The sequence below is a fragment of the Sceloporus undulatus genome, chromosome 5, assembly GCF_019175285.1.
Source record: "Sceloporus undulatus isolate JIND9_A2432 ecotype Alabama chromosome 5, SceUnd_v1.1, whole genome shotgun sequence".
Taxonomy (NCBI): domain Eukaryota; kingdom Metazoa; phylum Chordata; class Lepidosauria; order Squamata; family Phrynosomatidae; genus Sceloporus; species Sceloporus undulatus.
The window spans coordinates 96,199,417-96,227,168 of record NC_056526.1 but is presented as its reverse complement, the minus strand read 5'-3'; the positions used below and the strand labels follow the sequence as shown (position 1 = coordinate 96,227,168).

General features: G+C 40.7%; 1 protein-coding gene across 1 annotated transcript in view; it reads right to left on the bottom strand.

The window, feature by feature from the left end:
• Positions 1-13,357: 13,357 nt before the first annotated feature.
• The window catches only part of BOD1L1 (biorientation of chromosomes in cell division 1 like 1), a 64,177-nt gene continuing 49,782 nt past the window's right edge, over positions 13,358-27,752 (bottom strand). Inside the window, 8 exon segments of the mRNA XM_042469639.1 lie at positions 13,358-15,396; positions 18,660-18,800; positions 19,783-19,972; positions 20,387-20,471; positions 23,027-23,061; positions 24,459-24,507; positions 26,821-26,855; positions 26,943-27,018. Of these exon segments, the coding sequence (XP_042325573.1) occupies positions 15,288-15,396; positions 18,660-18,800; positions 19,783-19,972; positions 20,387-20,471; positions 23,027-23,061; positions 24,459-24,507; positions 26,821-26,855; positions 26,943-27,018 (720 nt within the window). The 3' untranslated portion in view covers positions 13,358-15,287.

Below are 27,752 nucleotides of genomic sequence, written 5' to 3'. Positions count from 1 at the left end.
CATTTAGAATGAAAGCTAATAATAATAATAATAATAATAATAATAATAATAATAATAATAATTTATAGCCTGCCTTTTCACAAGGAATCAATGTGGGTTACCACACCAAAAAACATGTAATGTTTAGGCTGAACTACAAACCCCAAAATGCAACAAGAGGGAGCCAGAGCAGTGAAAGCAGAATAGCAGCGCTATAAGAGAGTAGTGCAGTAATATGGTAGGTGTCAGGCTTCCCACAGCTGAAGAAAGGGGGCTACCACTGGAAAGGCCAAACCGGTAGTTCTTGGCAAGGTTTTTTCAGAGGGGGGTTTGCCATTGCCATCCTTTGAGGTGAGAGAGTTTGACTTCTCCAAGGTCCAAAGCCAGGATTGGAACCCTGCTCCCCAGAGTCCTTGTCCAACACTCAAATTACAGCCCCAGGTTTCCATAGGATGTTGCTATGGCAGTTAAAGTGCAATCATAGTAGTATATAACTGACTAGTACACTTCTGATGTTCTTCGGCAGAGAAGTTTTGCCTCTGTCTCCTGGGTACCTCTGGTGTCTCCCCACCAAGCTACAGTTCCCAGAATTCCATAGCCTTGAGTCATGGCAGTTAAAGGGGTGTCAAAACACATTATTTCTGCATGTGGATGCAGCCCTATAGGAAGCACCACCACCACCATCATCTAGGTGGCAACAGACCTTATAACAGTCTATAATTCTGTAGTGTCCATAGTCTTGACAGTTTGATCTGTGAAATGCTTGGGAGACTAAAAACTCCACAGGTTGCAGGTGGACTTCTTCTTAGATGCCACCTTTCAGTCCAAAGGATCTGCATCCCAAGAGCCACGAAAGCTCAGGCTAAAACAGATCAGACTGAAAGGGGCTGCTGGAGTCCTTGGCCCCACTTTTTAATGGGAAGAGACCACCAAAATATTAAGCTCCCCTATAGGCTTGTAAGATCAGAAAGGAGTGGGGTGGGATGGCTGAATTTGGAAATCGACCCAGCTCATAGATATTGTGTGCCACCTGCAGGCAATGAGGTGCCACTGCAAATTCTGTCCCTGCCAGGCAAGGCAAGGGAGAGAGTGAGAGGATCTGGCACCTTCAATGGATCAGGCCCTTTTCAAGGCCAAGAAAGCATTTTGTGCTGTTAGGGATAGGGTCACTAAGGTTGGTGTCACCCGATGCTGTAACTCATGGTGTCACCCCACCACTGACCTCCTGCCAGACCACTCCATACAGAATCCTTAGCCATGTTTTTTGTACTAATGTTACTCGTTAACCGTAATCCCATTATATATCACTGAATGTCATGGCAATAGTTGTGACACAAACAAGTAGCAAAATTGAAATTATACTTTGAAATTACAATAGGCGCAGCCTAAACATATTTACATGCACATCGTTTTATGTCATGCTTGTAAAGAAAATAAAATTTAAAAATTAAAAGATTTATATATATATATATTAAAAATTTAAATTTATTTTGGAAATTTGATTTTTAAAAAACCCTGGGACCTCTCCTTTCTCCTCCCATCGAGCCTCATCCCACTTACCCCATCTCTTCAGCATTTTAATGGGAGACAGGTGAATGCCACAGTCTGTTTCTGCCGAAAGGCAGGTGTTTCAGAATCATAGAATCATAGAGTTGGAAGAGACCACAAGGGTCATCCAGTCCAACCCCCTGCCATGCAGGAACTCTCAATCAAAGTATACACGACAGATGGCCATCCAGCCTCTGTTTAAAGACCTCCAAGGAGGGAGACTCCACTACACTCCGAGGGAGTTTGTTCCACTGTCGAACAGCCCTTAATGTCAGGAAGTTCCTCCTAATGTTGAGGTGGAATCTCTTTTCCTGTAGCTTGCATCCATTGTTCCGGGTCCTGTTCTCTGGAGCAGTAGAAAACAATCTTGCTCCCTCCTCAGTATGACATCCCTTCAAATATTTAAACATTGTTGTCATATCACCTCATAACCTTCTCTTCTGCAGGCTAAACATCCCCAGCTCCCTAAGTTGTTCCACATAGGGCATGGTTTCCAGACCCTTCAACATTTCAGTCAGCGGTGTCACCCCCACTTAGGGTATCACCTGGTCTGATCCACATGCCTCGCACCCCCTGTAATGACACCACTGGATAGTGTCATTTTTCTGAAAGAGGAAAGCAATTAAGGGAGTAACTTAACATTTTCATTATGTTTGCCCAAGAGTTGCTATTGTTCTTTCAAGGCTCCATTCATTGCTAAAAGTGGGAAAGCGGTGGCAGCAGGAAGGAAAGAGGGAAGGTAAGCAGGAAGGAAGGAAGGAAGGAAGAAAGGAAGGAAAAGAAGGGGGAGAGGGAGGAGAGGGGAGGAGAGGGGAGGGACTGCAGAAGAGGGAGCAAGGCAAGGCCAGGGCACAGGGACGTAGCCATGGGGGGGGGTCTTGGGGTCCGGATCCCCACTTCCATTAGAAAAATGAATGGTGTGTGCTGCTGCGCCGCTGCACCCAAGCCCCATTATAATGGTGGCACTTAGTCTGGACCTCCCCCCTTCCCAAAATCCTAGCTACGTCCCTGAAGGGGACCTGGGAGGAGGGAGGATGAGAGACATTTTAAAAAAAATAGACATAAGAGAAAAATATTGCTTTTCGATTATTTCTATTGCAAAAAAAGAAGTATCAATTCTGATCTGGCGTTCCTACTCATTGGGAGAATCAATTCTTCGCAGAAAAACCACTTCCAAACTAGTATCAGGAAACCTCGGGTTATTTCTGTTTGCCTGGCTTCTTTCCTCCTGGAATCGATCCAATGAGGATCAGAAGCGGTTTCAAAAGGGAACAAGTGTTGTTTGCCCCAAGTACCGCTTCAGAGCAAACTGCAGTGGAAATGACCCCTAGGAGGAACTTGCTGCCAGTGCCAGCTGTTTGACAGTGGAACACACTCCCTTGGAGAGTGGTGGAGTCTCCTTCCTTGGAGGTCTTTAAACAGAGGCTGGATGGCCATCTGTCAAGGATGCTTTGATTGAGAGTTCCTGCATGGCAGGTGGTTGGACTGGATGGCCCTTGTGGTCTCTTCCAACTCTATGATTCTATGATTCTACAATTCTAACAACAACAAGGGCCAGTCAATCAATAGAGAAGGTAATGGACTTTTGCTAGAAACTGGCAAGGTGGATTTCTTTAGAGCAGAATCCTGACCCATGCAAGGAAAGTATTGCGCAGTGATGGTGAACCTTTTACAGACCGAGTGCCCAAACTGCACTCCAGGCCCCACTTATTTATTGCAAAGTGCCACGTCCCTCTGGCTTTCTAGTATGAAACTGGCAAACTCTGTGCTAGGGAGAGAGCATGTGTGCCCACAGAGAGGGCTTTGAGTGCCACCTCTGGCACGCGTGCCATAGGTTCGCCATCACTGGTATAGCTCCATTGTGGCTTATCCATATCTGTGCACACTTACTCTGTCTCAATGCACTAATCAGACATAAAACAGTTAGGAAGTGCCTTAAGACAAACAGGACTTAACCATTCATGGATCAAAGCAGGTCCATGTGAGGCTGGGACTTAAACCAGTGAGTGAGTTCTCCTGGTTTGCTTAGACTCTGCAACTTGCATCGTGCATGAAAGGAGTAGATGTGTGCAATACTTATCCCTTTAATTACTGCCATTAACACCAATGAGACATAACTTTTGCTGGCGTTCTTGTCAGTTTTGAAAGGTTAAAATAGAAAGATTTTAATGTCTCTCCTCTTATATTCCTTATAAGGGAAAAAATCCATGTTCTTTTAAGACCAGGAGACTCAAATACAAACATTCCTTATAGAAGTTTACAACCTCACTGAAATAAATGTCTGATTCTTGCTGACTGTGCTAAAGGGAGAGAAAAAAACAACAACCCTGTTTTGTCATCTTTAAAAGACTTAAAGCCACAATTGCTGAAAAGCAAAATAAAAGGCATGTCTGTAACCTCATCTCTGAAGCTAAAATTGATTTCTGGCATTTAGAACACTGAAAAAGTTCCAGCCAGCAGCCCCATCAACTTATTTTAACACTCTTTCCAACCTCATCCTATTCTACTTGCTTTGTTATACATCCAGTAGTGAATCCCAGCTGAAACAAGCTCACTGTTGATTACCATTTGAAACAGAACACTATTGGTGCTTTTATGCAGTTTGGCACTATGCTCCATCGGAAAGGATCCTGGGATGTTTGTGAGAGACCAGCACTCCTTGGCAGAGAAGGCTAAATGGAATCTTCTCTTCCAGGATTCCCTAGGATGGAACTACAACACTGACTTAAGTTGAGGAAACAGACGGGGAGGAAGGGATGGCTTGAATCCGCCCCTTCCAAAAATGGATTGAGGCCATGGCAATCACACACTGCAGCTCCAATCTGCCTTGAACCCAGTCCAAAAGAGAGTGGCAAAGATCATAGAATCATAGAGTTGGAAGAGACCACAAGGGCCATCCAGTCCAACCCCCTGCCATGCAGGAAATCCAAATCAAAGCATCCCTGACAGATGGCCATCCAGCCTCTGCTTGAAGACCTCCAAGGAAGGAGACTCCACTACACACTGATGGATTTTGTTCCACTGTCGAACAGCTCTTACTGTCAGGAAGATCCTCCTAATGTTGAGGTGGAATCTCTTTTCCTGCAGTTTGCATCCATTGCTTTGGGTCCTAGTCTCTGGAGCAGCAGAAAACAATCTTGCTCCCTCCTCAATATGACATCCCTTCAAATATTTAAACAGGACTATCATATCACCTCTTAGCTCTTTTTTGGGTCATGGAAAAGCCACCCGGAGCTTTGTGCCATAGACAGCTTCAAAAACCTCTGGTGGCATGTAGCGTCTAAACAACTTGCCACCAGAGTGTCTCGAAGCCAGCCGTATTTGGGTGGCCACCTGGCTTCTGGGAGGCTTCTGGGCATCATCAGAGCATGTGGTGTGTAAACGTCACATTCTGATGACATCCTAAAGGCATCTTTTAAGGGATGTCCATCCCAAAGTGGTGTCAAACTGCACTATTTCTACAGCATAGATGAACCCATTGGCATAAGTGAGCTAATTGCATCTTGGCTGTGATGTTGACCTCTCCAACCTGGGACTTTCCAGATGTGTTGAATACTCCATTCCCCCCCCCCCCCCTTTGTGTGCCATACTGGCTGGGTATGATGGCACTGGAGTCCAACACATCTGAAGGGTGGTGGCTTTGGGAAGACTGCTAATATGGCCTTGAGCCTGTTTTTCTGATGATGCTGCTTAATATTAAGGCAGGTGGTCAATTAAGCCAGATATTATCTACCCCAGCTTTCCTCAACCTTGTTCCTACTAAGATTGTCTAATATTATTATAACTTTCATTATCCTCACTCAGCATTTTTGGTCTATTCTGGCAGTGCCTTTCCACAGTTTCAGGCAAAAAGATTTGGTTTTACAGCCAAGCTAGCTCAGACTCTTGGAACTACTAGGCAATCTTGTGTGGGCAACAAATCCCATATGTCTGCTCCATATTCATCGTGGTCTTTGGGAAGGACACGGAGATTTGCAACGCAGTAGTTAGTACTCTACCATCTTATAGCAGCTGCTGTCGTTTGATAAGGCACAGTAAACCTCGAAGCAAAACAAAAAGTAGTTTTGTGTTTTTGTGTATGTGTTGAAATTGCGTATCTGTTGTTTTTTTCCACTGCTCAGAAACAGATACTGTACTGGAAAGGGAACAACAGATGCATACCAGTGGGAAAGTTTAGCAGTTGGTCGATCAGCCAGGCATCATTTACACACAAAGTGGAAAAATAGTCCCTGGACTTTAACACTTGAGACTACAACTGGGTTAATCCTAAAGCAGCATTGTGTTCTGCAGAAAATATAATAAACTCTGCTGGAAACAAAAAGTTAATATGTCAAGACCTAGCTTGGTATCTCGCTGGTATGCAACCTTCCTCTCTATAAAGATATATAAAGATTCTTCCCACCGCCATTGCATCACAGGGAAGATGGACAGGTTGCTTACCTGTAACGGTATTTCTTCGAGTGGTCATCTGCGAATACATACAAATGGGTTTCACTGTGCCTGCGCAGTGCTGCTCGGAACCTACTGGAATCACTGGGCAAAGTTTACTTTGCAACATATAGAAACTTTTTGGCGGCAACTCCGCCCACCCGTTATAAGGCCCCTGCCTTCCTGCTCTTTTCCACCCGGAGCAAATCTTGCACACACACTCCTTGGGTGTCCCACCCCACAGTTTGAGAACCATTGGGCTAGGAAGCTTCCTTCAGCTACTTTTCTGCTGACCTTTTTGGTCTCACCTTCTTATATGAAGCAAGCACTCAAAAGGGTAGTGTACCATCGCAACATTCTCCAAACTTCTCCCCTCCAAATGTGTTGGGCTACCATCATTGTGCCCAACAAGCAAAATTGGTCAGCTTGATGGGAGATGCAGTCCAAAACATCTGGAAGGCTGCAGGTTAGTGGAGACTGAATGATGGTGATCTGTGGTGGTACAATAATTTGCTTGGCTACTCTAATGTCATGGAGGTGGGGGGCACATGTGAGAATTTCTTACTGCTGGAGGATAAAATGGAGTGGTTGGGGAGGTAGGAAGGCCCAGACAAAGTGAGACTAAGATGAAACCAAAGAAGGCTGCAGGCCATGTGAACCAGAGGAGTGCAGACAGCTAGCAAATGGGAGACTCAAAATAGATTTTACAGAGAAATGAAGAGTAAAAAAGGGAGGGAAAAGAAAGAAGGAAAGACTGGGAGAGACTGGAAAGAAAGAAAGAAAGAAATGTTCATGTTTTATATTTTCAAGGAAACATAACGAGGTAGTCAGCATCACCAGTTTACCGCAAAAACCTCTGTATGTCTGCTTTGAAGCAGTGGCAGCTGGTATCTTTCATGTCAATTGGGGATGAATCCACTCTGGGCTTTAGTCTGAACTTCAAAGGAGCTTTCTAGGGTACTGAACCTGTTTGGAGGATAGGGTTCAAGTCAGCCTCAGGGGAGGGCAATGGCAAACCTTCTCTGAACAAATCGTGCCAAGAAAACTCCATGAGTCCATAAGTTGGAAACAACTTGAAGGCACACAACTGTTCAGGATCAGGTCTGACAAAGTTTGATGGGATGTACCTTGGTGTGTTTGAGATGGCAGCCTCAGCTACTTTATAAAAACAAAACAAGACTTAAAATATTGGAATCCTGTGAAAATTCATTAGTTCAGAGGTGGGCAAAGTTTGGCTCATGGGCTGCATGTGGTCCACAACAGCTGCTTTTGTGGCCTCCGTGGATCACAAGGATCAAAAAAGGTTGTTGTCCCCAAATGTCATCCCCCAGTCAGTAGAGGACATAGAGGGCAAGTCTACCACATTTGGAGCCCCACTGAATCTCTGAGGAGTCAAAATGAAATCTTGAAAAAAAGGGAATTTTTTTGGGGGGGGTGGATTTTTGGGTGTGCATGTGGCTCTTCCAAGGTCTCTTGGAAGTCCAACGCATCTCTCTACTCTTCCACAGTTGCCCTCTGCTCCACCATTGTAGGCTTCTGCTAATATTAAAATAGAAGCGCACAATCCGTTATTGTCTGAGAAGAAAATCCTCTACCTCTCTGCTTTCTTTTGGTACTGAACCAGCAAGTTCCCCTCTCATGTTAGAGTCGCGAAATGGTGGTAGGCTATTATGCCTGTGGTTGTAAGCCATTACCCGTTTCCTGAATTTCTTCTGCCTCTCACATTAATGAGCTTTGACATTTAGAGCGAAATTATTGCCTCGCATATGTGACAAGTCCCAATTAAACCCTAAACCTAATTGATCTGGCATTCCCCTGTAATACTCAATTGCTTCCTGGCACCTGAGGCAGAAAAAAAGAGACAGAAATGTAGGCCGCCTGCGCCATTTAAGCAATATAGCTGATCTTGGATGTGCCTTTAAAATAATATTCTCTGTGGTGCTACATGTGGCTTCCATCCATATAAGTGGTTTCCTTTATGAGACAGTCAGATGGTATAAGAAAGATTGAAGAAGCAGTTGTTAAAACATCTCTAAGGTTTTTATAGTCTGTTCATCACTTGACTTTTAATTAATTAAATTGATAAAGATTTACATACAAAATGGGGTAATAAGATAATCTTCTGGTCAACATGGCCTGGTACTTTTGGCACAGTTATTAGGACAGCTATTAGTTGAAAAAACCCCACTAACAGCACTGTTTTTGGAACCTGGATCCCATAAGGATATTATAAATGGAGGTTTAATTAGTAATTTAATAAAATTATTGGAAGCAGGTGATTACAAGAAGTATCATGTATATTGGAATGGGAGCGATAAAGAGAATCCTGCAGCATTTCTGCATTTCTCAGGATTTAAATAATGAATTCTGAGAGTTGAGCTGGAAGCAAGGCAAATATTGTTAGTCATCTAAACTAAGGCCATACAGTGTGAAGGCAATGTCAAGATGTGCGTGTATATACTGTAATATCTAACTTTCTACCAAGGTAGCTGACAATCCTACTGGTGGCAGGTAGTACGTAATGAGTGCAGACAGTACCTTCAGAGAGTTCTTCCTAGTTTTCCAGCTATTTTGAACTTCAGCATGGTTCAAGCACATAGATGAAAATTGTAACTCCCTTTGAAATCTAGGCTATCTCTTGTGAAAGCCGGGGAGCTCTTTTTAGGTAGAGTACAGTATGCCTCTTAAGAAGCCTTTGCAATGTTAGGTCTGGAGATAAGCTGAGGTTCTGCGATAAGTAAAAATTGCAAAGATAGCCAAATTCAGAACACTTTACCTTTCCTGGAGATACAAACCTCAATTAGCATCCTTTATCTCTCTGAATAATTTGCTCTAACGATTTATATTTTTTCATTTCTCATTACATGACCAAGATATTCACGTTATCCACATCTCACATGTTTTATGATTTCTAGGTCTTTATACATTTGTTGTTATTATTGTTATTATTACTGGTTGGTTATCTTTGTTGATCAGTCACCCATGAAATTCTTGGCTTCCTGCAATATATTTAGGTTTCAGGGGCTTCTATCCTTTGAATGATGTGTTTAAAGACCACAATTCCATGCCCTACAATGAAAGTGAGAATACATCACATTAGTGCTGGCGGCTCTGTCAGGGTGAGGTGCTCCACTTTGCAAGGCTCAACTCCACCATTCTGTTATTAATGAAGAAAAAGAAGGGACTACCCTGCTTAGTATTTTCTATTATTCAGTGACTCTTAAGTAATACTTTAATCAGCTTGACTGCAAGCTTAAAAAAAACACAATACAGAGAAAACAGATATTGTATTGTTTACCCATGACTCAGCTGTGACTGAGAATGGCGACATTTGGGGCAAAAATTGGCTCCTCCGCAAGATCCCAAAGACACACTGTACATATGCTGTACATAGGCAAAGAGCTGCTTGGGAGCCTGACTCAGGTCTGCTTTCCCTTACAAACTAGATTCTAAAGCTGTCTCCAGTATTCCTGCACCTGCGCTCAAGAGATAAAGAAATGGGCACTGAACAGGTGCTGTGCCTGCCATTCTTTACTCCCAACAGTTCATTCTTCTGATTGTCAAGTATGTCTTCCAGCAGTGAGGGGGGCAAAATCCAGGCATTGGTCTCCAAATAAGAATTCTGCCCCCTCCCAATGAAATTTTCCATCGGTCTCCAAATTTCTAGTATTGCAAAGAATGAGATTCTGATAATCATCCACACCTAGAACTCTTTACATTTGCATATATTTAGTCAAATATACTCGGCACATATTTATATGTTTCTATTTGCATGTATTTGTTTGCATTCCTTTGGTTACATTGCCTGCCCCTTTTGTTTGGATGCCTACGCTGCATTTCTAAATGCTCAACTAAATGCAATGGTAGAAATGTAGGGACTAAAGGAAAAAAATCAGAGGCAGTCTGTCTCTTTTTTTCAGTTGCCAGGGAGTGCAAGATGGAGGGATCCAGTGTCCCTTTGACTGAGTTCCCACGGAAAAATGACTGGCCACAATATGGACAGAATGTTGAACCAGATTGTCTAATCCAACATGGTGTTTCCTACTTTCTTATGTAGGTGAAATTCAGAAATCATTTCAGCTTGACTGAAACCAAACAGAATACTGTGTACACTCACTGGGGCTGAGCTATCAGACATTAAAATCAGTTACTCTGGCCATTAAAAAACAACAACACAAAACAGGTTGAAAGCAATTCATTTGAATGAAAGATGTCTACTTGGCATGGCCTGAAGTGTTATAGAAACTTATTATTACCCTCCATAATGTCTTTTATAAGCTCTTGTGAAACAATCGTAGTAGGTTTTTTCCCCCCTTCTGCCCATTTAAATCTAGTCAGTCCAATAGGTCCATTTCTGTCCCATTTCCGTCTACTTTTCCTTAGCCACCACACTTCCACTTTTCTTTAATTATGTCCGCCAATGGCGAATATAAAAGATTATATGAAAGGTGATTGACGTTGTGTATGCATGTATGCATATTTATGTGCAAGTACAGATCGATGCTTGTACAGTTATCTACCTTTTTGATGACTGCAGGTTGAAATAATAAAAAGATGAGACTGCAAAAACTATGACCTCTCACGATTGTGGCCAAGCTACTTGGAATTTCAGTCCAGCAACATGTGGAAGTCACACCTACCCAACTCTGCCATGAAGGAATGACGATGAAGACAGAGTAATTTCTTTTCATTTTCCAGATAGTTAAGCTGTTTTATCCAGGGAGTTAGACTAAACTGTAAATTTCATGATGCCATTTTTGGACAGAAAGGTTCGTATGCTGAAAAAAATTCCACATGCAATGCAGTTTGTGGTAAAAGTAATGCCTGAGCCTTTAAAGTGCCACTATGTGGCATGTAATGGGTTCTTGCTCTCTCTCTCCCCCCGTTTGTAAAGTGCCTTTAACTTTTCCATATTTTATTGTATTACTATGGCCTGTTACAGACAGGCCAAAATAAAGCTGCTTCGAGTCACTTTGGAGGTATGGTATTTCAATGATGCATGCATCCTAAGAGTCCAAAGCCACACCAAAGCTGCACTCCTGGCTTTGGTGCGGCATTTGGACTCTTAGGATGCATGCATCATTGAAATACCATACCTCCAAAGTGACTTGAGGCAGCTTTATTTTGGCCTGTCTGTAACAGGCCAATATTAACTAAAAAAAAGCCCAGAACTGTAATATTTATCACGACACTTGCAGTTTGCATAAGTATTCACCCCGTTAAGTGAATACTTTGTAGAAACATCTTTAACTTCAATTATAGCTGCAAGTCTTCTTGGATGTGTGTGCATATATATCATCTTGGGGATCTTCTTTGATATGGATGGCCACTATCCCACCAATTCTTCACTGCGAGAACTAAACTCGGGACTCTCTTTAAGTATCTCCTGCACCATAACTCTCTTTAGATGCCAGTCTTCTGGTTTATAATCCCCCCCCCAACAGCATGATACCAACTATTCTTTGACAGCCACACACTCACTATCTAATGTCCCAAACCTAAAAGACTTTTCTCAGTGTTGGTAGCATTTTTGGTTGATTTCTGCAATCACTCCAGACAGCTGCTTTTTGAAACAAGGTAAGAAATTTATTTACAAGTCAGGCTGAATACAGTATCTCTTTTAGTGGATGGTGTCCACCCCTCAGGACACACTAAACATCAACAATCCCTTTCAAATCTGATCCTCCCTCCTATATACTCACTCCCGGGAGCAGCCTCCACCTTTGGTTAGTGCCCAGGTTCAAATCCACCTGTTGTCTCCACAATGTGTGTATCAGATTTGCACATAAGGATACTGTAATTTTTGTGTATTCTTTTTGGCAAAATTCCATGCCAGCAACCATGCTAGGCTGGATGGGGACCTTTGTTGAACATGTCCTGCCACAGTTTCTCAACGGTGAGCGCTATGCTTTGATGGGGCTATTTTCAGATATTCTGGTTCTTGTTTTTAAACCACATCGGTGATACTTCGGCTGTGGGTTTAAGAGTCACCATCTTGCTGGAAGGAAAGCCCTTGCCCGAGTGTCAGGCCTCTTGCAGAATGAAACCTTTTACCTTTTCAATTGCCCAGTTTTTGGCTCAATCAATCTTAAATCTTGGTTTTCCAGTCCCAGCTGAGGACAAATATACCCCCAGACTTATCCACCATGCTTCACTAAGGGAATGTTTTCAAGGAAACTAATACTGTTGGCTTTGTGCCACACAAGAGTTTTACAGTAAGGTCAAAAATTCAGTGTTCATTAGACCAAGGATCCATCACCTACATGTTTGCTATGTCTCTTACATGACTTTCTGCAAACTCCAAAAGAGCTTTAAAATGAGTTTGTTTCAGCAGTGGCTTTCTCTTCCCACTTTCCCCTAAACTCACCTTTGTGGAGCATCTATATATAAGTTGTCCAAAGGGCAGTCTCTCCTATCTCTGAATCTGTTCTGCTTATTTAGGGCCTGAACAGACAGGCCAAAATAAAGCTGCTTTGGTTCACTTTGGAGGTATGCTGTTTAAATGACACACACATCTTAAGAGGCAAGAAGCTGCACCAAAGCTGAGCTTGAGTCCTTAGGACTGGAGCATGGCTTTGGCGGCTTCTGGCCTCCTAGGATGCATGCAGCATTTAAACAGCATACCTCCAAAGTGACCCAAAGCAGCTTTATTTTGGCCTGTCTGTTTGGGCCCTTAGCTATCATTGGCCGTCTGGCTGCTTATCCGACTAATGTCTTCCTTATGTGGTCAATGGGTCTTGGCGGACACCTTATGTAGGCAAAGTCTTGATTGAGGTAATGTACAGAAGAGACGGTCTCAGGGTACTGGAAAAGATGATTTTATTCTTACAAACAGCTCAATGCATTTCAGTCTAGAAATATTCAGTGGCCTTCTTCAGGGGGAGTGCTGTTTTAAAAAGTCCTGCACGGATTCCAAAGAATTTCTCAAAAGCTTATGCCTGGCAACTGAAACATAAACTTTTAAGACACTCTCTTTGGAATCCTTGCAAGTGGTTTTGAAGTTGCACTCCCCTGAAGAAGGCAATTGAATATTTCTAGGTTGAAACGGACTGGGTTGTATGTAAGAATAAAAACATTGTTTTCAGCATCCTGAGAGTTTGTCTCTTCTCTACATCCCTTCTGTTGGGTATTACCAGTCCTTTTTGCTTAAAGTCATGGTTGAGCCATATTCTTTCTCTTTTGTAATAATGGATTGAATGTTGCTCTGTGGGAGGTTTCTAGTTTCATATACATCTGTGTAACTTTCTTCCAGACTTGTTTTATAGCTCCTTGGCCTTCATAATGGTGTTTGTCTAGATACGCTCTCTAACAAACTCTACAACCTTCCAGAAAAAGGTATTTTGAATGTTACGTCATGTGACATTGGAACTGCACACAGCCAGATACCATTCAATTACTTATGTGATTTCAGGAGGCACTGTAGAGCACCAGAATTTATTTATGCAAGTCACAGCAAAGGAGTGGAAACTTTTGCTACCAAGTTTGTTTTTATTTACAGAACATTTGCGCTCCAATATCTTGTGTACAATAGCTGGTAATAATGCCAATTAAATCCATTTCAGTTCTAATTCGTAACTCAACCAGGAGGCAATGCTTGGAAACATGCTGGTTCAGTGCATCTTCTTTTGTTTCCACTGGGGACAGCAAGTGTGGAAGGTTGAGGGCCCCAATTCTCTTTCCTGGTATGTTCTTGGGACTGCCAAAACCAGAGAAAATTAGTGGCCAGAAGTCCATTCTCAGTTTTGAAAATCAAGTATATTTAAGGTTAAACAGTGCCGGGGTCACCTGCAACCTATTTAAACCTATGGCCACACTCAGGAGATTTCTGGGAAGGGCAATTCATCCCTTTTTTGGCCAGAAAATGGGTTTTCTAGTGAGTCTGGTATGAATGACGGCCACAAAAATGGCCATAGGGACTCTTGTCACTTAAGGGATTCATTTTGGCTAGCTCTGGTTTATACATTAAAAATATAACCAGCCAAGCCTAATGGCAATGGGTCTCACTAGCTTCAATGTGGGCACTGTAAGGTTGGTTTCATATCTAATGAAATCAGAAGTGACCAATCAAAAATTCTTAGATAATTTTGCCATTCAAATACTGAGACTCCAGTTTTGGGAAACATTTCATAATTTATATATAAAAGTTCAGTAAGAAACAAAGTGGAATATTTGACAGAAAAATCCACATTACAACAATAAAAGTCCCCAAACGAAAAAGCAAAACAAATTAATACATAATGCTGATTTTAGTTATAAAACATGAATATGAACATTTTAAAATAATCTCAGTTATTTGGCAACTTACATCTTTGCAAGAGACAAATCTTGATAATAAAAAAGCTTTACATAGAACAGAACTTGAAGACTTGTTCTTGTGAGAGTAAAATACAAGTTTGCTAAAGATTCTGGAAACTAGACCAGGCTCTACGCTCTCACTGAATAGCAGTATACAAAGTGTGAGAGAAATGGTGGAAGGTAAAACGATGAACACCTATTAAGTACTTTTGATTTCAGTGTTTCAACTGAAAAAAAGAAATACTGAGAGAACAATTAAAAGCTGCAGAGTGAGACAATTCTGACTTCAGAACAGTTTCATCTGATAGGTTCTAGTTTTACCTCAATAAGCTCTAGCTACTTTGATGCTGGGAGAAAATTTACAGATGCGAATATACTTCAAAGTAGGTGCATCTACTGAACACTGTAAATGCAACTTTAATTCTTACCATACAGAAAAGCACAAATGTGACAAGGAAAAGAACCAAGGTCTCGCCTTTACACTACTCTATGTGACTTGAACACATGCGGAAAAATTCTCTGCCAACTGCTGGAGTTCTGTTGATTTTGTTGAAAGACGCCACCCTCCTTCTCCCCTCCCATCCTACACAATGCTAATGGCTGCACAACATTTACAAATCCAGTTAAAATGACTAACATAAGATAATGTAACAGTTCACAGACGAGTCTTTGCTATTAAATAAAGTGTTCCCATTGATTAAGTTCATACACAGTAAAATACAATCTTTTTAAAATATGTGGCTTATTTACAAAAGGTGTCATTAAGAGGCCACTGGTGATGAATGGATTGGAAGCATCAGCATTTGAAGTCACTCTTGACAATCTATGCTTGAGATGCAGAGTAAACTTCTGCAACGCATATATATATATATATATAGACTTCTGTATGGATAAGCAGTTTATCAATGTTTCTATATGTTACATACGCCATACCTGGGAAACAAGCGCATGCAAACCTCTTGGCTTTGTTGTTTGCTTTCAACAGAAGTACAGAAGAGTTTCCTTTTTCTCCCACACTTGCCTGGTAGGGGGTTAAACTACCGTTTTGACTTCTTCACCTCAGGCTCATCTGCTCTTTGATGACCTTTCTTGGGTGACACCAGGGAACTGATTTGCCTTTTACGCCCAGTGGACTGCAACTTTGAACTGGAAAAAAAAAAAGATTTTGTTTTTAAATTACCTAAAGTGATTCCACCATAGTCAAGCCACTAGAAGTATAGAAACATCCTTCATGGAGAGGGGTGAGTGAGGGGTTATTTCACTGTCCAAATGCTGCCTAGGCAAAGAAGCAACTGTTTGTGAATCCCATATATTCAGTTGTCATACGAGATAAAGTGTGAGCAAAGTGTGACACCAACTTTTTATGTCTTCCAAACCCCCGGGTCCTCAATTTTTAAAGAAATGTTCTTGATAAAAAATTGCCCCCAAATGTGCTCAAATACCATTGGCATTTTGCCCCAAAATCTTGGCAACGAAAATGAGTAGTAGTCACTTCCAAGACTTATCTTGGGTTGAAAACCCAGGGGTGCAGACTGCAAAGGGTGACTGTGGATGAAAATTGGCATTGCTGCAGCTGTCTATCTCTGGGGGGTAGAGAGAGGAACAGAACAACTTCTCAACAGGTTAAATAGTAGTTCACAGGAAAGGATCAGTAACCATTTATATTGGAACTCTCCATGGTGCTCCCTCATTTTAGTCACCCTATCATTACTAGCAACATCATTCACCTCTTCCAGCCAAGGAGTAGGCAACCTGATACTCTCTAGTAGTTATGGAGAACTTCCTGTTGGGGCATGTAGACACAAGAATCTAACATGCAAACATGCAGATGATATGCTTGTAGCTCAGGAACGTCAACAGAAGGCTCTGTTGTGAAGCTCGGCTCCAGGCTGCACAGGAAAATTCCTCCCACACAAAGGCTGCTTCTGTCTTGATAAAGACACTGCTAGACAGCTGGTTACTCATGAAGAGGCTTTTATTCTTCAGGCCCAGATATTTACAAATCGTACAATCAAACTGCTTCGCCAGACCTCAATATAGAAACCACCACATGGAGCATTCATCCCTCTCCCTTATATACCTTTTCCCTCTTCGGATTTTGAGCCCTTCCTCCTCCTGGGACATCACCCAGTTTCCTATCACATGGCAGCTGTGACTCTGCAGAATTGAAGCCTGCTGGTTTCACTGCCTGTGCTTGTGTCATCACAGCCAGAAAGACAAACAAAGCAGATAAAGCCAGAAATATCCCTGAAAGCCAAGATAATCAAACCGAAACAGTCGTACTTTGGTTGCATTATGAGAAGGCATGACTTATTTAAAAAGGCAATAATGCTGGGGAAGGTAGAAGGTAGTAGAAAGAGAGGAAGACCACATGCCAAATGAATAGGGAGGGCACAGGCCTGCATTTACAAGACTGAAAAAGAGCAGTGGAGGGCAGAGGGGTCTTGGGGATGTCTCATCCACAAGGTTGCCATGAATCGGGGTCAACTCAAGAGCAGTTAACAGCAACAAACAAATCATATTGTCACGGAGGATAATAAGAGATGATGGAAGTGTCGGAGGACAAAGTATTCTGATCCTGAAAATGTCATGGATGTGGCCACAGGAGGAACTGGGACAAAGGGGACAGGGTTACCAGAGTTCAAGTGGCAGCCATCATGAATCAGCATTTGAAGAGCTCTCAGTCATAGGAAGCTGATGACACAAGCTGTTGTTGTTCAAGCGAAGATTCAGGAAGGACCCATCCGTGCTTTCTACAAGTGCGTTGATGACACTGGATGTATCCTTCCAGCCTGTGCAATGGATTTTTCTGGTGGAGCGCAGCGTGCACAGAACTGGCCTCACCCTTTAAACCAGAGTTTCATTGGCTGAGGCCTCGAGAAGCATGGACTGTGGCAGCAAGGTCCTTGGGTCATAGGTTTGGTTAGTTTCCTTCTCTTAGATGGTTGACCTTACAGGGTTAAACGAGCACCATCTGCCCGGGTTTGGGATTAGCGTTTTCCTACTCCTAGGATGTTTGCCATAAGGCTAGAGAGCCCATTCTGCCCTTTGGCGCTCTTGGTCAGACCCTTTGGCTGTGACCTGTCTGGCATGGGGGGCCCTGCCAGTTTCTATTATACCACCGCCAGCATAGCTCAGAACTTCATTAGGGTACACAAGCCTCTCCCCCACACAGTCAGAGCATAGCTGGAGGGGAATAGGAGGCCAGAAGATGACAGTTAAGGAGGGAGGAGCCTCTTCCTTCAGGCTATCCCTGATGGAGCTGGGTCTGCCTCTGAGTAGTGGTTCGAGTATTGGACTTTAACTCTGGAGACCAGGGTTTGATTCTCCTTCAACCATGAAACCCACTGAGTGACCTTAAGCAAGTCACATGCTTGCAGACTTAGGGGAAGGGAATGAAAAACCTCTTCTGAAAAAACCGTGCCAAGAGAAACCTATGGGTTGCCGGAAGTCAGAAAGTACTTGAGGGTACACAATAATAAATAACATACTCTACCTGCGGCTGCCTTTGGAAACTTCAGTGGGTCCGAAATGCTGAAACCAGGCTGTTGACTAGGGCTGGGCACAGGGATCATGTCCCCCTCCTCCTGTTGAAATAGTTTCAATGGCTACCAGTTTGTTTCTGGCAGAATTCAAAGTGCTGGTTTTGACCTTTAAAGACCTACACAGCTTGGGTCCAGACTATCTGAAAGACTGTATCACTGATGCAGTTGGTGAGGCCTTGGGAGAGAAACTTTCTGTGGCTGCCCACAAGCTTTGACACTCCCTTTCAATTGAGGTCTGGTTGGCCCCTCCCTACTCTCTTTCCGCTAGCAGGTGGACATTTTTATCTAAAGAGGCATTTAGTTAGTGACAGCAGACAGAACTTTTAATGAGGAGGGGGGTGTAGTGCTTTTTATTTCATATGTTTCAATTGCCTTTTAATATTTTAATTTGTGTTTTTAAAATTAGTTTAATTATTTTTTAAATTTTATATTAAAGATGCTTTATTTATTGTATTGTTTTTAAGTTGCTGTATGCAGTTTTGGGTTCCACACCAGGAGAGAAGCAGGATATAAAATAAATAAATGAATCTTTTGGCTCCCAGCTGTCAACAGGATGGACCATCTTGACCTTGGTCTCATAAGTAGGACTCTTGGCTATTGGCAAAGATATCTGCAAACAACGTGGCTGTTCATAATAAACCATTCAAATCAGGATAAAGCACAAAGAAAGATTTTCAGTATTAACTCTCCAAATATTTGTAGGCTTTTTGGTATGTTGATCTACTGAGATATGGAGAAGAGTCCTGATGGATCAAAGTCAGTTTGCAATAGTGGCCAGTCAAGAAAAGATAGAGTGAGAGGACAAAAACAGAGGAGCAATGTGGAGATATCCAAGATAGCAGTGGCTTTAACTTCCATACTTACTGTGCTGAGATAGGAGATTTACTAGATTTTGCATTGACTGGTGATTTTTTTCCTGCTACCCTTTGACGCTTTCTAGGAGAAACTGAATCTGGACTTTGATTTTTAGATGCTGCTCGGGTAGTTGGCTTGCTGGGTAGCTTTCTGAAACCAATAAGCACCAATTACATTACACATTCATTCAGTGTTTTCAGAAATATTTTTATACAGGTTATTCATCAGAAAGCAGCAACCCAACACAATCTAATAAACAGGTTAAATATCCCTTAATTGAAATGCTTAGAACCAGAAGTGTTCTGGATTTTGGAATATGTTTATTTGCATATCTGTACATAATACGATGTCTTTTGTTAATCAACAAAATTAATGTATGTTGCATATACCCCTTCTATACGCAGACTTAAGGTAATTATATACAATGCTTTTAATAATTTTGTGCCTGAAGCAAAGTTTGTGTACACTGAACCATTAGAAAGCAAAGTGTCACTGTCACAGCCAACCATGAAAAAAGTGTTGGTTTCTGGAAATATTCTGGATTTCCAAATTCCAGATAAGGAACACTCAACCTGTACTTTGATTGGGGTACTATTTTGGTCTCTCAATTTGCTAAGCCTCAACTGCATTTCAAAGGTATCATGTCTAGTCAGGCATGTGTACAGGATCCAGAAAAACAGCAGGTGTTACAGCAGACTAGAGATGAAGAGTGGTAGACAGGTGAAGAGCAGAGAACCACCTACCGCCTCTGAATAGTTGTCATATGGACACACGAAGCTGCCTTAAACCAGTTGGTGCATTTGGCTTAATACTGTCTACAGCAAAAGGCATTAGCCTTTTCAGAAATTTTTGTATGGCATGAGATGGAACTATCTGATTTGTGGATGAAAGAAATGGGATGGCTAAACAGGATGGTAAGTTTAGCATCTGCACTGGATTTGGTTTCACACATCAATAATGGTGTCAGTGGTCTGGATTTAAAGAACCACACTGATCTTCCTGCTCACACACCTTGGATCTTCTCCTTTCCCACAGAAGCCCTCTGTGCCCTAAGCAAGTTAACCTAAAGAGGGCCTTGGATTAAGCAAGGCAAGCAGTCCAGAGTTCAAAGTCATAATTAAGCTGGTGTTACCTTTGTGCTTCCAATTTTGAAGCTAATCGAGTTATGGCTCCAGAATGCATCCCATCAGCATCACTACCACTGCCATCATCATCTCCTCCATTACTGCCATTCTCCTTGCTTCCATCTTGCTCTTTTGTTTCCTCTTCAACTGCAGGTGCTACTTTTTGACGTTTTCTTGCTGGCTCAGGTGTATCCATGCCTGCAAAATTTTATTCACACACTCAAATTTCCACCCAAGCCTCCAGAAAGGATATGGATACTTGTTTTAGAAGTGGAATTCTAAATGGACCCTGTGAGTGGAATAAGTAATTTTCCATTTCCTTGGGTTTTAATTCATACTTGTTTAAATCTCTCCAAACACATTTGCAATAGTTTACTTCTTCTGTTCACAGCCAGAGTTCTCAGAAACTCAAGTGGGTTTAGGGAAGCAGCTGGGATATACCAATCCTGACATGAGATTACAGCAATTTGCACATTTTTTGATAATATTTACTTTAGCCATAATACAATGATTTTCCCCCAATGAATAAAGATAATAAAACTGATTTTGCTATAAGCTAATGTACACCTTGGACAATAAAAATTTAGGAGAAGCAGAGTTTCTGTGTTTTACCTGTTTCCTCTGATTGAATAAGAGGCCGCTTGGGTTTCCTTCCTCTTCGACGTACAACCACCTCTGTTTTCCCTTCTTCAGCTTCCTAACAGTTGAAAATAAAATTTAAAAAACAGTAATGAAGTTGAAAGCATTTAGGGATGTCTGTTTAGAAAAAATAGAACAAGGAGAAGACATGACAGAGGATTACAGTATTACAAACAGTATGGAGTGGAGGAACATAAGCATTTTACACCGTAGACACACTTTATATATGGGAAAACATGCCTAATTATCTCCAAAGTATGAATGGTACTATCTTAGATGGCTTTAAAAAAGATCCTTGCAAATCCTTTAAAAAAGATTTCACAGCACTGATATTCCATCTATCTTTTAAAAAACAAACAAACAATGCTAAACTTAGCTAGCAATAATAAAATACAGAATCATAATTAAAATAGAGTCACACAATTGAAAATACAGATAGGGCTATCCAAGATTGAGAGCTGTGATCCAGAGTGCAATCAGTTTTGGAAACCCATGAGTCAGCAAGATTATGTAAAAGCTAGAGCCGAAAAGACTGCATCCTGATTCCTGTAGCAAAGGTAGGATACTTTTCTGTGAGAGATGTGCTGTGACTGGTCACCTGTGCAGTCACATGAATAGGTCTGTTCCTGTGCAGAGGAGTATAGTGGACCCTTGGAATCTGCTGGGGTGTGGTTCCAGGAACCCAAAAGGATACTAAAATTCATGGATCATACAACCATAGAGTTGGAAGAGACCACAAGGGCCATCCAGTCCAACCCTCTGCCATACATGAAGTTACAATAAAAGCACCCATGACAGATGGTCATCCAGCCTCTGCTTAAAGACCTCCAAAGAAGAAGACTCCACTACACTCCGAGGAGTGTGTTCCACTGTTGAACAGCTTTTACTGTCAGGAAGTTCCTCCTAATGTTTAGGTGGAATCTTTTCCTGTAGAGATGCTGAAATCCCATTAAATACAATGGCACAGAAATGCTGTTCCTTATATAAAATGACAAAATCAAGGTTTATTTTTTGGATATGTGTGTGTGTATATATACACATATATAGATACCTCCCAGACAGCTGATATTTTGGCAGTAGCTCTGCCTCTCCCCCATTATGTGCATTATGTTCAAGGTTCTTTAGCCCAAGACTAGATGACAGAATGGCAACACATGCAAAACTAGCAACATGCCACTGAGGGAAGGGCAAGTGGAAAGTGTCATTTGAAGAACAAATAAGGTTGCAGTAGTTAGGTACTGTCTTGGAAAATCACATCTCTCCACAAGAGGTAACTGTAATATTCCACTTTAAAGAGTTACATGAAGATGGGAAGCCAGGACTGCTTGGGCCCTCAGGTAGCAGCAATATGCAGAAGTGGTGGTATCCCACCTAATCTTGATGACACCCTTGGTAAGAAGCAAAAAGAATGGAAGAATGTATAAGCATGAGCTATTTCAGTGAATAATGAATGCATTCCCTAGCCACTTGGCTCCTGCTCCTGCTCCTTGATATAATTTCAGCTGTCTGGTCTTGGGAAGAGACAAAGAGACAGAGCTTTCACCTTCTGAAGAGTCAAGTTTCAAAGAATACAGCTGAATATTAATTTCTGATTGCTTGTTCAACCTGGTCTGCCAACACCTTGTTTTCCCTGGCCAGATATATAGCAATAAGAAATAACTGATAGCGAAAGCATCATGGACTGAGTTTCTCTGTCTGTTCAAGTTTCAAAATGATAGTGGTATTGATTGCAGAAATTCAAAGTGAACTCATATGCAAAGTGGCCTTCTTGTGAGACTACACACCCTAGATTTGCAGGCCATAGGAATGACTAATTTGAGATGAAGCTGCCAGCTCAAAATGAAAGAGCCAGAACTGGAACAGATGTCTTGAAGAATGAAGTTAAGTGAAGCACAGAAGCTTGTAATGATGCAGATGAATGATAAACCCTTTTCTCCACTTAACACAGTATCTGAAGAGAGCTTGCAAAATTTAGGCCTGTGATCTGGTTTCTTTCTGAAGAAGTACAAAGAAGCAAAAGGAAGGTGAGGAAACCTGAAAGCCATAGGAAAAAGAATAGGACATTTGCTTAAAAAACCTTAAGAAAAGTCTATATTGTAGAATAGATGATGAGCAACTTAATGCCTTATGCATGTGCATAAAGGAGAATAGATAGGGCTGCTGGCCAAACTGTAGGCACTGTACACTCATGTGTGAAATGTACAGAAACAATGATGAAAAACCCAGGTTACAATTGCTAAATCCATTTTCTTTTACGGTGGCAGTGGTTTTGGCCACCAAGAATTTTGCCAGTGCTACCAGTTTAACAATTATGAGCTCAGGAGCAATATAATACCCATGGGTGCAATATGTTGTACTGAGAAAGTCTGTCTCTTTTATGCTGTATTTGTGAATCCTTGGAGGCATAAGACATTCACTACTGGAAAATATAATGGATGTTTCTTTGATCCAGCAAGCCAGTCCTAGTGAAACCATTTTCATTAAAGGTTGCACTGGCAATGATCCTTGGAATACTCCAAGAAACAAAAGGATCTTACTTCTAATAAATACTTCTAATTATCAGGGTAGAAAGGACCTACAAGGATAGACAAACCCTGCTAGTTGTGTACTTACATTGTGTCTCTGATTTTTTTCAATTGTATCTTTGCCTACGAAGAAAAAAATATGTATAAGGCAATGTTAACTTTAATTAAAATGCAATTTTAAGCACAAACTTTGTTTATTGTAATAAAAAAAATTCAACTTAAAAAAGGGTTCTCCTCTAAACCTAAATCCTATCACAGCATACCAAAGCAAAATTTAAGTTTCTTGTTGTCAAGGTATCATCAGCAAAGAGTAAACTGAAATGACTATATCCTTCTTCAAAGTTAGGAATTTTAATACTTAATGTGAGTTGTGAATGTTACTATTTATAAAAGAAGCAGTTAAATGGGAAGGGGGAGTGATGTGAAAGGCCAAAATAAAATATTTTCTGTTAACACATTTTAAATTGAGAAGATCTCCACTCCATTTCTTTGTCTATCAGTACTTGCTCTGATTAGTGCTTTAGATCAAGATGTTGTGATAGCGGTGGCAGAAAGACTATTTATGTTGCCACAGCATAAATTGTTTCCATGGGCAAAAAGGTTGCTTTGAGGAAGACCCCCCTAATGTCGGGGGAAAGAAACAAGCAATCAGTATCCATGGGTACTCTACTGCCCATAGCAAGAAAACCGAGTGTGATTTTTAAATTGAAACATTGAACTTGGTGGGTGCAGAGGGTGCATGTGTGATTCTTCCCACCTCCTATTCTACCGAGGATTGCAGTCCACCTCATGCACAGCATCAAGCAGACAAACAGAACTAATCATGCAAACAGTTAAAACAATAGTGGAACAGGTACTGGTACTTGGAATGGGTAATGGATTGGATAAGGGAATAGAAACTAAGATCCAGTCCAGACAAAAGAGAGATACTGATTGTAAGCAACTCCTCTTTCTAGATAAGTAGTAGTGTTCATATTTTTATGGGGAGGCACATAGTGGTTCTAACACAGGAAGTCTCAAACTGTTGTTGTACTTCAAATCTGCAGAATCCCTCACAACTGGTGAGGTTAGCTGGACTTCTGGAAGTCGAACAACATATAGAGGTCAGCTCCTTAGTTGAGTACAACTGAATTAAAGGCTAAGGCTCATTGTTTGAGGTTGCTATTGGATAGGTCATGTTTACTGGTATTAGGGAAGATTCTTTTTAACTGGATACTCAGGCTAAAGTATCGACTATGACTCGGTTAGACACAGATAGCTTTTGAAAGTGATTCATGTTCTGGTAACCCTGTACTTTGCCATTTGCATTGCCTGCCATTCTGCTTTGAGGTCCAACTCAATGTCATGGATTTAATATTTAATACTATATAAGATTTGACATCTGGCTAGTTGATGAAGCATCAGAAAAAAAATATGTAGAAGGATATAACCAAAGAAAAATGGCTAAATTGCAGATGTACTTCATCTCAGATAATCAGCATTTCATCTCTATCCTCCTTTGCAACCATTGGAATCATTACCTTTTGGAGTAATCTTCTGTTTACTGCTAGGACCTGAAGTCTTCATTGTCTAATTAAAAACAAAAAATAGCAATATCTTTAATAGAGATCTAGAAAAACTAAATACATAAAAGTGATGTTGAATCCATTCTTCTGTATTTAAACACCACATGAGGGCAGAATGATGATGGGAATACTAGCTATGTCCCCGTCCCCAATCCCTCTTGTGGTCTATAAACTGGAGGGACAGCTTATGAAGCTGGGAATAAGCTCCTAGAACAACATGGAATCCTGGTTTTGCACTGAAAGGCTCAAGGAACTTACTTTACACTGCATCAGTAGAAAAGACTCTCTGCTTTTTCACAGCTTATATTTTTAGACATAGTATTAGGTATATATTTGGAAGATGGGAGAAGTGACATATGGATCATGGCATATATTCAGAGTCAGGAAACAAACTGTATATGCTTTTAGATAGCTTTAAATATGAGGCATAATCAAGTGAAATATAGTGCCTAAGAATTAAGGATGAAAAACCTCTTTCAATTTTCACCCCAGTCACACAAACTCACTATATATCAATTACTATAAACCAATCAATATCTGGTATCTATAATATGGAGATAATACTGGACTACATTATAGGTTTTTTCATGAACATTCCTTGGAATTATTAAAGAAAAGTAGCATGAATAAATCAAGCATGTGATATTATTATTATTATTATTATTATTATTATTATTATTATTATTATTTCAACTATGTGATACATATTTTCTCTCAAATCAATTACGTCAAACTAGCCTTGGGTTATAAAGCTGCATTTAAGCAGGCCTGTTATTTTTATCTTACTTTGTATAGTGATAAAATACATGTCAATTAAATGTGAACTCATTCACACATGTAACACCATTACTTAATAACGTCAACATCAAGAGATGTTTTGCATATCTGAAGAAACACAGCACAGTACAAACAGAACTTTCCTATTTACACAGAAAAAGTGATTTTCAAAGGACTCAGTTCACATATTCAGCTTTCACCCATTAAGTGCTAGCAACAATCTGATAAAGGAGATGTATTAATATCTTTGTACAGGTTGATTCCCCCTTATCCAGAATTCTGAAATCTAATATTTTCTAAAAATCATTTTTTTCTCACGGGTGGCTGGGATATTGACACCTTTTCTTTCTGATCGTTCAGTTCACATAAACTTTGTTTCATGCACAAAAATATTAAAAATATTGGTTATAAAATTACCTTCATGCTATGTGTATAACTTTTATATGAAACAAAGTAATTTTGTGTTTAGACTTGGGTCCCACCTGCAATATGCAAATAGAGGTACAGTATTCTGAAATCCAAAAAATATCCAGAATTTAAGATACGTCTGATCTCAAGCATTTTAGATAAGGTAGACTCAACCTGCAGTGCAATAATCTCCTCAAATTTTCTCCATAGGCACTAATAGTTTCTCCTATGATAAAAAGGCAACTATATTAAGATTTTAAATAGAGTTGGTTGACATAATTGATATGAATAACACACAGATGTGATCTAAGTGTGTTAAATGAGAAAAGTTAATGACTGGATCCACAGAATGACTTGGATTCATGAAAGGGGGTTATTTAGAATGTTCCTTTCAGCCTGACCTCCAGACCTTTCACAATAAGACAAAAACAGATTAAGGTATTTTTAAGGCAGTGGAGACTGATGAAAGCACTGACACAAAAGTGGGAACTTTTTTGACATCAGGAGTAGCATGCAGTGGGTTATGATGCCGCCAAAACTTTCCACCCCTCTTCCATGCACATGTCCATCACACTTCACCACATCACTCACACAGATGTACACCTCCCCCTTAAACAACCACAGATGCAGCCCTCTTACTTGGCTCCCCAGTTTGCCTCTTTCCCAAACAACCCTGAAACAAAGTGGTTGCATCAGGATCTCTGACAGTTCACAATCAATGTCTCCACAGTGGAACAGTGATCTTTTTCTCACTGTCCAGTTGATGGCTGATAAACTTGGAAAAATGCAAGCTTGGTAGGTTGCAAGGAAAACTGCTAAAGGATGCATGTGATATAGAGTAATGTCAAATGGCTGCTCCCTAGAACTGAGGTATTAATACTGCTTAGGTGGTTTTAGTTTCCCTGAATTTAGCAACTCTGCCTGAAACGCTTCCCAAAACCATTTGGTATGTAGCAATTGCAGAGGACTGTACAAAAGGAAAATAAGTAGATTTAGATTGAAGGAATTAGCTTAAGATTGGATCCTGCCAATCTTTGTTATTGCAAACTTGAAAATAGTGTTCTGCAGGAAGCCAAAATACCCACATGCATGCATCCACGTATCTAAATAGAAAATCCAACCAAATGCTTACATCCCCAGTGCTTGTGCCAGCTTCTGATTCTTGACCTGAAATGGAAAATAAAATAAAATGAATCACTGAGTTTCATGAAATATTCAAGAATGTTTTCAATACAGGCATAACATTTTTCTTACCTTGTACTACCTTTATCTCAATGGGATATTTACGAGGTCTCCCTCTTTTTCTTTTCACTGGCACTTGCTGGTTCACCTAAGTGAAGGATGAAAGAGTAAGATGTGTTTTTAAACAAAGTTGTCCCCAAAAGGAACTGTACTGAGAAGAGTCTTTCCCATTTTCTCTGTCTCTCATACCCAAGATGATCACTCCAAAGTTTCACTAGTAAGTTAAGAATATGTTTATCTCTCGTTCACTGAAATGAGACGTGCAGGTAGACAAGAAAGTCACAGTTCAATTTATTTATCTTTTAGCTGTGTCTTAAGCGACTGTTACTAATGACTAGGCTAGCATTACTGAACAATTCTGTCACAGTAATTCTTGCCATCACCTTGCAATAAGCATATACACATCAGAACAAGAAAGAGTAATCGGAAATTGGGACTGTTTACTTATTACCTACCCAGATTTTAGGGGATGGACAAGAAGTCCAAAATCTGTGTCTGGGTAATGAGTAATAATGGAAAGAGCAGGCTTGTTTATGTAAACACACATTTTAAAAGAATTAGATTTCTTCTATTGGAGAACAAACACTGATACTTGCAGCAGCAGTTAGAGGGTGGGGGGGGCAAGTGAATTGTTTAAACCAAATGACTTACTTAAAACAACACTCCTGTTTTGTTTTTAAAAAAACTGATTGTTCATATTTTTTAAAGAAGTCTGGCTATTACTACTATTTTCCAACCATCTTACTGGAACAACAATGACTATTTGAATTTAAACATTTTAATGTTAACAGTTTATTGGCAGTTGTTACCTGTTACACCAGT